Source organism: Musa acuminata, chromosome BXJ2-3 (assembly GCF_036884655.1).
Source record: "Musa acuminata AAA Group cultivar baxijiao chromosome BXJ2-3, Cavendish_Baxijiao_AAA, whole genome shotgun sequence".
Taxonomy (NCBI): Eukaryota; Viridiplantae; Streptophyta; class Magnoliopsida; order Zingiberales; family Musaceae; genus Musa; species Musa acuminata.
The window spans coordinates 7,053,194-7,063,898 of NC_088340.1; the positions used below are offsets into that span (position 1 = coordinate 7,053,194).

Here is a 10,705-nt window from a genome sequence, read left to right on the forward strand (position 1 = left end):
GGAAAGAAGTATATTAATAGTTAGGCATTTTTTTATTATTAGTATATTTCAAAATTCAAATTAATTATAGATAAACCATATTTGTAACTATTAGTCTAAGTTTTTTGGATGGTTATTAATATCAAAATTATTTGAAGGGACATATAAGTTATATTAAAAAATGTATAAGGGTAAATACGTTATTTCAAAACTTTGCGTACGCAAGAAAAGAAGTTTTTTTTTTTTGTTTATTATAATTTTATCGGTTTTTAACCGTCTCTGAAGTCTCTCAGAAATCTCTCTCTCCGTAGCTCCTTTTCCGCCGCCTCTCGACACCCACTTCCCGCCGGCGGGCGCAGCCGCGGTCGCAGCAAAAGGAGCTTCGAATCCATCGGGTGGACAAGGGGGAGGCGATGGGGAACGTGAGCGGGAGGGATGAGATCGAGGACGGTGGCGACGATGACCCCTCCTTCCGATCGAGGTCCGATGCCGATCCCGGCTCCATCCACGTCAGCCGAATTCGATCGGTTGATTCTGCTGAGGGCTGGCCGCCGGAGAGTCCCGGACGATCCCGATCGCCTCTCGTATTCGCCCCCCAGGTGATGTTCACGAACGCCGTGTTGGTGATTCTTTGCCTGTTGATGATTTTTTTGATTATTTTCTTCTCAATTTAATGAATCCATCAACGAATTTAGACAGCTGAATTCAGAATTTTAGACGATAATGCCAGATTAGATTAGGCTATAAATGTGATGTGTTGATTATATTGGGAGGTGGCTACAACTTGTCATATTTTAGGTTATGACGTTGGTATCACTGATTTGAATGTGAACTGAATAGGATATGAGGATGTTAATAGCTTTCAAGTTCGGTATTTGTTTTGTTTTGCATAAATAGACTGATAATGTTAGCGAGTTATTCCCCGTAATTGCTTTTCCAAGCTTATGCGGTGGTAGAATATCAAAGGATTAGTAGTTACTTCGCTGTGAAATATTTGAACAATATTTTTCTTAGGATCATAGATTGGGTTATTATATGGCATGCTTCAAGAGTGTCACACCAGGATATGAAATCTTAAGGAAGTTTTCACTAAAGAAATTAGGTTTACTAGATTGATTTGATCATGGATTATGTTGATTATGTTGCCAGAGAGGTAATTATTCGACATTTGGCTATCTTTTATAATTGTATTTCAGAATTACTACATTGAGGAGCTATTGCAATTGGTTCACTAGCGATATTAAGAATGCCAAAATGGAAGCCCGTTTTGCATATCTAGCAAGCAGAGAATTGCCAGAGCAATGTGGTTACATGACCATCTCCATGGATCCAGATGGTAGCCTTCCACCTAGTGAAATTGTATACCCTGGATGATTAAATTTGCTTTGACAGGTTCTTGGCAGTTATAGTTGATTGTTAATTTTGCAAAACTGACTGAGGATCAATGCTTTCAATTTTGTGTAGCTGTTATTGGTTGAAGGAAACATATTAGTTTCAGGGTATAAATACGGAAGTATATGTATGGTCAAATATGGAAGTCTTTGTAAGAATCTGTAGAAAGTAGAAACTCAGCAATAAACATATTTTTAAATATTATGAAATCTACAGGAAACCATATTGCTAGCAGTTCAAGCAACTGGAAAATAAAAGATATCTGAAACTTACAGAACATATCAGTCAATCTACAAGATGAGAAACTCAAAGCTCTAATCATTCTGAGCATGTATTGTCTCTTGCAGCTCTAGAGAAAAGGATTTATTTAGTGAACAATGACACTAGTTTTGAAAAAGGAAGAAATTAATTAAGTAAATGTCCAGACTCAACCCATCTGAAATGCATGCACTTACCTGGTATCACCTAAAGTTCACTTATTTTACCTGGTTCACCCATGCTTACAGGATTATTTTATTAATTAGTGCACTTTATCATGATCTCTACAAATGACCATATGGGCTCTGGAAGTGATAAAGGTTGCCTCCATTTGAGGAGCTGCAATTGAGGGAACATAAATTTCACATACAATTTTAAAATGTATTGATTTTATTGGTAGATGGGCTAAATTATAAGTCGATTAATCTTGTGGCTGTGATAAGAGGTAGAAAATGTCCAAAACCAATTTGGATAAAAATAGTAAAATACTTAAGAAAAATAAGAAAATGTAGGAATATGTTCACTTAATAGAGCTCATTGGCAGAAAATCATTTCCATGATTAATGCTGAGTAGTTGCCTTAGAATTCTCTTATTCCTTTTTTTTTTTTTTTTTGCATCTGGGCCCTTATTCTTTCTTGTCTAAATTGTGATGGTTTGAAGGGCATTGGGTATCAATTGGAAGGATTAGGACACTATGGATGTGAACCATGTTCGTGAGCTTTTATATCTTCTTGTTGGTAGTTGACATACAATTGTCAATTTTGAGTAGCTGCTAGAGTTTGCAATCGATTCCTTGGCTGTTTACAGTTTGTACAGGAACTTTAGTTTGGACCTCTCCAATTTGGATTTTATGTTATTGCTAAGTTGCACTTTATCTTTATGCATGTCATATGTTTACTTGATTATCAGTGGGATCATTTCTTTAGAGTTTTAATCTGCTTGTTTCTGTTCAATATGTGCTTATTAAATGCCATTTAGAAAGAACAATTTGATGGTTTCACAAATAGCTTTTTATAGTATTATTGTTCCTTTTAAGGAGGCTTGATTACTCCACATTGGTAGCGTTGGCCAATTCATATGGCACAGAATTGCAATAATATATTGTTTCTGTTTTGAACCCTTTTTTTTATTTCAGGAATTTGCATTGTTCCCCCCGGTCTTTTGTGATTCTTGTTTATGTGATACTATAATAGTTATATAAAATTGAGAATGTCCTTGTGCAATTTCCCAGCAAGTCTGGCCAGATCCTGTAGAAATGATTGTTTTGTGATTGAACCTGTTTACTCTGTGTTCAGATAAGGTGATCCTAAAAATTATGGTTGTTCAGTGAAGGACCAAGATATAAGATTGATAATATATGTGCATATTCTACTTCATCTATGCTATTTACCATGTTGCAAATTCTTTTTATGGTTTTGCCCAGAAGTATTGGTTGTGATGGTGTCTCTTGTTTATAGTTCTTTCTCAATTAAATTCACTTAGAAAGTTCATTGCATAATTCATCACACTAAGTTAAAAGATACACCACACTCTGTTTTCAGTCTTAGAATAAAGTCACCTGGAATTGAATTAGCATTTGACACAGAACCTTTTCGTAAGTTAGTGCAGCGGATGAAAGGTATTCATACAACCACTGATCTTGCATAAATGTTGTCAGCTGTTTCTTTTCCTTTTAATCTTTGTATGCCTCTATAATTGAAACCACGATTGCGTTAATGAGCTATCACAACATTTTTGCCGAAAGGTTTCTCTTTTACTTCTCTCATACAGAGCACATGCAGAAACCACTTGATGCAAATGGGTGGAAAACTTGGCTTGCCTTGTTTTATAGTTGGCTTCTTTCTAGAGAGATAAGCTGCACCTAGAACACTTTCATCTTTGCATATTTAGATTGCCTATAAAAATTGAAATAGGTAATTTACGATGTTTTTGGTGACCCATGCTTCCTCTTTTTCCTTTTGCTGTTTTATTACAGTATTTATCTTCTCTTTGATGTTATCCTTGTTTTCTCAAAAAAATGATATCACCATTTATTTAAAATGCTTTTGCTTTTTTCAATCTTTTCTTTCAACCATAATCTTTTGTTTTATTACATTGACCTTCTTTAGACCCCGCATTAGCAGGAGCCTCATGCACTAGGTACGTCTTTTTTTTCTTTCAATCTTTTAAAGTATATTATAACAAAAATAACAAAAAAGTCATAAAGTTCCAACTATTTAGAATCAGCTACATGGATCTTTTGTTGTTACTTGTAAAGTATACTTATGTGAATAAATGCCTCATGTTTTGAAAAGGCAGGATAGTTCACCTATTTCAGACATGTCTACTTAAACAGTTAAACTAGTGTTTGGTGGTTAAGCCTGTTCACTGGTGCTCCTTTCTTGGATGTTATCACAATTTAATATCTTCTGCTTTCCTGACCTCTATTCTCATAAAAAAATTTATTATGGTTTGTTTGTTTTCAGATAGGTAGAGTATATAGATGTTAAAACTATGTTGATCAGTCTCACTAGGGTACAACGACTTTTATTTTCTCTAGCTAGTTGATTGAGCAATCATATTTATAGTATTTCACAGAATTTTCTTTTGGGTGTTTGTTATACAGTTTTCAGCTGGTTGTTCTTTTCATTCTTGAATACTTTTAATTGAACAACATTGTAAAGAATTGTGCTTCCTGATTTAATTATTGTACATGAAAGAAGTATCGCAGTATATTAGTTCTATATGTTCACATTCTTCTAGTCTTTTATATGCTTGTGAATGGGTCATGGTCGATTGATCTTTCTTTAACAGTGGCCATTTGACATCCTTTCTTTATAATAATATATTGTTATGACCACAAAAATGGGGACTTAAGAATAGAAATGCTTGTTCTGTTCATCTAATATACTTGATTATGAAGAACAGTTTAAAATCCGATGGCCAACATTGGAGCCATCTACGTATTATGCTTTAGAATTTTCTAATCGAATGCCATAATTCGAAAACATAATAAATAATTTGCAGATGTTAATTGTGATACGAGGCCCAAAATTGATCAAAACATGGCAGTTGTTTCATGTCTTACATGTTAGCAAATTTGCTGTAAGCTTGCATATCTATCACTGCTAAAATAATGAAATGGACAAATATGTGTTTCAGATTCCTGTACCTCCCCTTCCAGGAGCTACTGATGCCCCTCGTTTATTTAATCAACAATGGGTGAATGAGCCTGATCAACCTTTGGATGGTCCCTTTGAAAAGGGAATCCCAACATTGATAACATGGAACCATGGAGGAAACGTGGTCTTGGTAGAAGGATCATGGGATAACTGGACCTCAAGGTATATTTGTTCCAAGACCCTTATGGAGAAATTAAAAAGAAAAAAATGCCAACTGTGTTCTGCTTTTCAGGAAGCATTTACAGAGATCGGGCAAGGACCATGCTATTTTGATGGTTCTCCCTTCTGGAGTTTACCAATACAAGTTCATTGTGGATGGCCAATTAAGATATACTCCTGATCTTCCTTTTGCAACCGATGGAATGGGGAGTATCACTAATATACTTGATGTTCATGTGAGTTATTTTTCCTTTCTAATGTGTGTTTCTGCAAGTGCATGTGTGACATGAAAAATGAAAGATGTTTTTATAAGATTCTCTTTAGCTGACTCCTGATAACAAAAACATTAAATTATCACACCATAATGGATCAAGATCTCCTCTTATTATTTTTTATTTTTCTCAGGATTATGTACCTGAAAATGTGGAGAGCATTTCTGAGTTTAACTTGCCACCATCTCCAAACTCCAGCTACAGTTGGTCGTTTCCAACGAATGAGGATTTCGCCAAAGTGCCACCAGCTGTGCCACCGCAGCTTCACCTTACCGTACTTGGGATGCAGAATACCGATGAAGCCTCACTGAAGCCTCAGCATGTGGTTCTCAACCACCTCTTCATAGAGAAGGGATCCTCCTCCCAATCAATGGTGGCACTTGGCCTGACGCACAGGTTTCAGTCCAAGTATGTGACTGTTGTCCTCTACAAACCCGTGAACAGGTGACACATGATCGCTCCTTTGGCACTACAAAAGCATGTTGCTGTCGACATTGGTTCATGTGCTTTTGGTAATTGGCTATCAGTTGCTAGCATAAGTTCTCTCTGCTCAGGTACTCCCGCTTGTAGCTTTTGCCAAATGTCTCTTCCTCTCATCGTGCTTTGATCAAAATCGATCTGCTTGTCTTTGCTCCTCCACAATTCGTGCCTGCTCCTGAGTTAGATCTTGTTAAAAAATATTAGTCATTTTTCCTCTTATTGTATCCTTTTTTTGCATTGTCAAGAACATGACATCCATCACTCTTCATAAAAAAGATTCAACTACTTCTAGCGTACCATTTATTATTAGCAGTGTAGTAATGGATATTTTTCATCAGAGAGTAAGATTGTTATTCATAATTAAGAACAGGTTGTGATGGGGTACTCTACTCCTTTCTCATCCAGAGGAGTTTCTTGAAAATTGAGTCTAATTTTATGTTTTCTTTTCAGAAAGAAAAATCACTTCATTTTACTGTTAGAGAACCAATAGGCAATTAGATTTTCTATAAAGATTAGTTGGAATATATGTTTTCCAGGTCCAACAGATTGACCTTTGATTGACAAGCCACATGATTAAAATTCCTAGGAATACAATACCAGTGTGTATATATAGAGAAAAAAAAGTGAGTAACAGAGTTGTGTCATGGAGAGTCGTATGGATAGAGACCCAAGAAACAATGCAAGTTTCTTAACATATGAGATAACTTGTTGACAATCTGAGGGGACATTCGAGTGTCGCACCTGCTTTTGTGAGACCATGAGGAGTATCTCTTTAAGACCATGAATGTTGACACTGAATGATACTCTTTTTCGGTACCAATTATTATTATTATTATTATTTGTTCACGTGTAAGCATTATATACTTTTATGATTAATATATTATTACATAAGTAATCAATTTTAGGTTTAAATACACATCATGTACATTTAATAATAATAATTTTTTTTTTATTTTTCTTGGCTTTAATATCCTACTTGCATGTGAGGTCCGCTCGTCGTCAAGTCGCAGGTTCACATGAAGCCGAAGGAAATGTTTAGGTTACCCGAACATGAAGAAGATTTCATGCATTTAATCTCCTTCGATTTGAATCCAAACTTCATAATAATATTAATTGAAATTAAATATCACAAGGGAGCAAGACGATGATATTATTATTATTATTATTATTATTATTATTTTTTGGATCATCAAAATTTTAGTCAAACAACATCCCGGCGAAACCATCGACCATCCCTTGGTCGGCGTGTGGCGTGGTACCGTCGCTCGCGGTCGACGACTGGTCATGGGTCTTCCGCGTTCAATCCGCGTCGAGGGCAAAACGGGTATTTCATCCAAAAACACCCAAGTGAAGAAAGTGAAACCCCAGGAACATCTGCGACACCCACGGGAGGATAAGAGGAGCACCAAATTACGAAACAACCCCTGCGACGCTCCGCGCCGAAATGACCAGTTTGCCCCCCCCCCTTTCCCCCTTTTGAGAAGTGCTCGTCGACGTGGGTCGCACACGAACCCGCGCGGGGTCCGCTGGCCGCGTCGCAACCGCCCGATGCCGCGATGAGACGGACGACGACGACGACGTCGTTCGTACGAAATCCACCGGCCGCCTTCGGTTTCGTGGATCTCGAAGCCACGTTTGCCACGACTTGAGCACGACAGGTGCCACCTAAACTAGCAAAACCTTTCACCGAACCATTTGTTGGCGGCTACCTGTTTCGTCATTGGATCCTGAGCAAGGGCCCAGAACTTGTAGCTGCTGTGGCCCATAGGTGGGGCTACATGGAGCGATCAAGGCATGGGGTGTCTGGCCCACCGATTTGGACGGTGGTGATCTGTTTCTACGTCCGGGGAAGGGACAGCCTGGGAGATCGACATCATCTTGAGGTTAAAATCGTCAACATGTTCTCTTTCTGAGATTTAGCAACACGAGGAGGGGCCTTTGTGGAAAAGGAAGACGTGACGTCCCGATATAAGAGCCGTCTAGGGCTAGAAATCCGTCGCCTACGGACTCATCATCGCGTTCATCACCTTTGGGCTTGTTCGCTGATCGGTCTCTCTTCGTCTCTCTGTCGCGAGATCGATCGCGGAGGCAGGAATGGCGGAGCAGCTCACGGACGACCAGATCGCTGAGTTCAAGGAGGCCTTTAGCTTGTTCGACAAGGATGGCGATGGTCTGAATCCCCCTGGATCCCATTTTGTTCTCCACCTCTTTTTTACTACTAGATCTGTGCCAAATCTTGTGATTTGACAGTTTCTTATATGTTTATGTGATTTCTTTGATCGGATCTAATATTTGTTTGTCTGTATTTTTGGGTTCCGATGGTTTGGACGCAACTGATATCATCATCGATTATATGATCCCACACACTCCCTAATATCTTATCATTTTTGTGTGCTATTACTTTACTATGATGATTCATTGATAGGTTCTGTAATTATTTTCTAATTATGCTTTAAATATATTATTAATCACTCAACCAATTTGTTTTTTTCAGAAAGTGGGGATTAGTTGAATGAGGTAGACTGCAACAATAACAAGTTGTCATTTCTTTGTTAGATTTATATGATAAATTAGTCAAAACTTAAGCCTAGTCTTCTGAATAATAATATACCGAACTAGAATCTGGATGACATCAATTGCTAGGTGGGAATCCTCTGGCCTTTTGGGTATGAGTCATGCTTAGGTTTCATAAATATATTGATTTTACTGACAGAGTCAAAGCTAGGTCATTGCGGCATGAAGTTGGCAGAGCAACTCAGTCCAACATAAGTAGTAATTGGATGCTATTATCTGCCCTGCAGTTATTAGTTGATACCAAGAATGTTTTGGAGAAAGAATAGAGTTACAGATGAAATTTTAGGTGGACTACAAAAAAATGTTGAACGTGTTTGAGGAGACTAAGCACTGATCTGCTTGTGTGTTACTTCTGAATGCTTGATCACTGTATGGTAATCATGCTCCATTTTTATGCATCAGGATTTTTGGCATATAATGCCTAAGTGCTGTTTGCTTTATGCTGATGTTTAGCACCTTTATTATCATCTACCTTTCTGAGTCAGTTATTCATGCACTATATATGCTTCATTTTGAGCACTTAAGCTTGTAAAACCGTGGTTTTCTCATGTATACGATGAGTCAAGTTCTGCTACTAGTAGCAGTAACTATATGCCATTTATATGATCATGCAGATTAAAACCAAAGGAGCTTGAATATTTGGATAATCCGGTTGTATCTCGGCAGCCCATAGCTAGCCAATATCTTTATAGAATTAAAGGGTTACCCATATCTGCCTGTACATTATATGGAAAGTTCTACTCTACAAAAAAAAGAATAGGTCATTTTTTATGGAACTCAGTGGCATATATGAATATATTTTTTTTCTTACTAAATATTGGCTTGATTTGTAAGTTACACTGTTTGGAATTAGATTTACGTATTAATTATGAAGAGTTGGAGAAGTAAGTTTCATATTGCTATATAAAGTTTTGAAGTGCTCTTATGGAATTACTATAGGTTGTATTACGACCAAGGAGCTTGGGACTGTGATGCGCTCTTTGGGTCAGAACCCTACAGAAGCAGAGCTGCAAGACATGATAAATGAGGTTGATGCTGATGGCAATGGTACTATTGACTTCCCAGAGTTTCTTAACTTGATGGCTCGCAAGATGAAGGATACCGATTCAGAAGAGGAGCTCAAGGAGGCCTTCCGAGTCTTTGACAAAGACCAGAATGGCTTTATCTCCGCTGCTGAACTTCGCCATGTCATGACCAACCTAGGAGAAAAGCTCACAGATGAGGAAGTCGATGAAATGATCCGCGAAGCCGATGTCGATGGTGATGGCCAGATCAACTATGAGGAATTTGTCAAAGTCATGATGGCCAAGTGAGTCCCCACCACAAAACAATAAAAACAAATGCGAGGAAATTTGATGGCGGATAAGTTGCATGATGTTGATCTGTTTCCTCAGTTACCTGAGTAGGTGAACTAAAGATGGGTGTCTTTCATGCTATCTTATGGTAATGGCTGTTTGTTCACCACTGCTTGTGTATCTGTCCCTTCTTCATTGGAGTGTTTGGTTTCAGCTGGAACTACATGTATGCTTCTTTTGTGTTGATCTTTCTTGTTTAACATTATAAGTTCTCAACAATGAAGATATATTTTCTTCGCCAACCATGCACCAGTTTCATAGATCCTAGTCTTATTATAACTCAATCAATCTCATCATCTGGCTTCTAATCATATGTAGTCTGTCAGGTGCTTGGGATGGTCCATTGAGTCTTTCCTAGGTTCTCAGCAGCAGTAGAAACAGTATTTGCAAGTTATTGACCTTGTCTTATCCCTCTTTATTCCTTGAATCTTATGAATAAAAAAAGATCAATGGAAGTCTTTGCCGGTGGTTCCTTTTCTCTTTAATTGCTTGACCAGATTGAATCTGAGGCTTATGTGTTCAACAAGATGTTATAGCATCGTCAAGACTTGTAATCACCTCTTAGATCCATGGTTCATTAACTGGGTGTGTCCAGTGACAACACAGGAAGCCGAAGCCATATGTGGATGGCAGCTGCAATCGTAGCAAGGGATTGCAACCCAAGTTACCAAGGTTTTAATACCGAAAACAGTTCTAAGCTTACAGAGATAGGATTGGATAGATTTATCTTTCTTGGATCTTAGATTACTTCCTATATCTGTTCTGTGTCACACAGCTAAAGAGGGAAGAAGGAAGGATATAAATGTTTGTCCAATATTTACAAGATCTAAGATTGGACAACAAATGAACGTTGTAGAAACACTGGCAGTCCAGATTTAAATGCTTAAAAGACAAAAGAGAAGAAACGAATGCTTTAAGCCTTCAAGCACCATTATTTGGGCATATCGTCATTCATATTCTCTTCGAGTTTGCAGAAAACATCCTTCGAGTTGAGTTGCTTCATGAGAGAGGAAGCTACAGCTCGCTTAATCTTAGCGAGAAAAATGAAGGAAAAATTACCTTCCTGGAAGCAAT

The 10,705-nt window shown here is 37.8% G+C and overlaps 2 protein-coding genes across 2 annotated transcripts; both read left to right on the top strand.

Moving 5' to 3' along the window:
* The first annotated feature begins 261 nt into the window (after positions 1–261).
* LOC103977747 (SNF1-related protein kinase regulatory subunit beta-1) lies at positions 262–5,998 on the top strand. Its single transcript, XM_009393345.3, has 4 exons — positions 262–578; positions 4,772–4,953; positions 5,024–5,186; positions 5,356–5,998. The coding sequence occupies exons 1-4, from the start codon at positions 393–395 to the stop codon at positions 5,668–5,670; spliced, it is 846 nt and encodes a 281-aa protein (XP_009391620.2). The 5' UTR covers positions 262–392; the 3' UTR covers positions 5,671–5,998.
* Positions 5,999–7,695: 1,697 nt separating this feature from the next.
* On the top strand, positions 7,696–9,873 carry LOC135607145 (calmodulin-1). Its single transcript, XM_065098722.1, has 2 exons — positions 7,696–7,872; positions 9,216–9,873. The coding sequence occupies exons 1-2, from the start codon at positions 7,797–7,799 to the stop codon at positions 9,587–9,589; spliced, it is 450 nt and encodes a 149-aa protein (XP_064954794.1). The 5' UTR covers positions 7,696–7,796; the 3' UTR covers positions 9,590–9,873.
* The last annotated feature ends 832 nt before the right edge of the window (positions 9,874–10,705 follow it).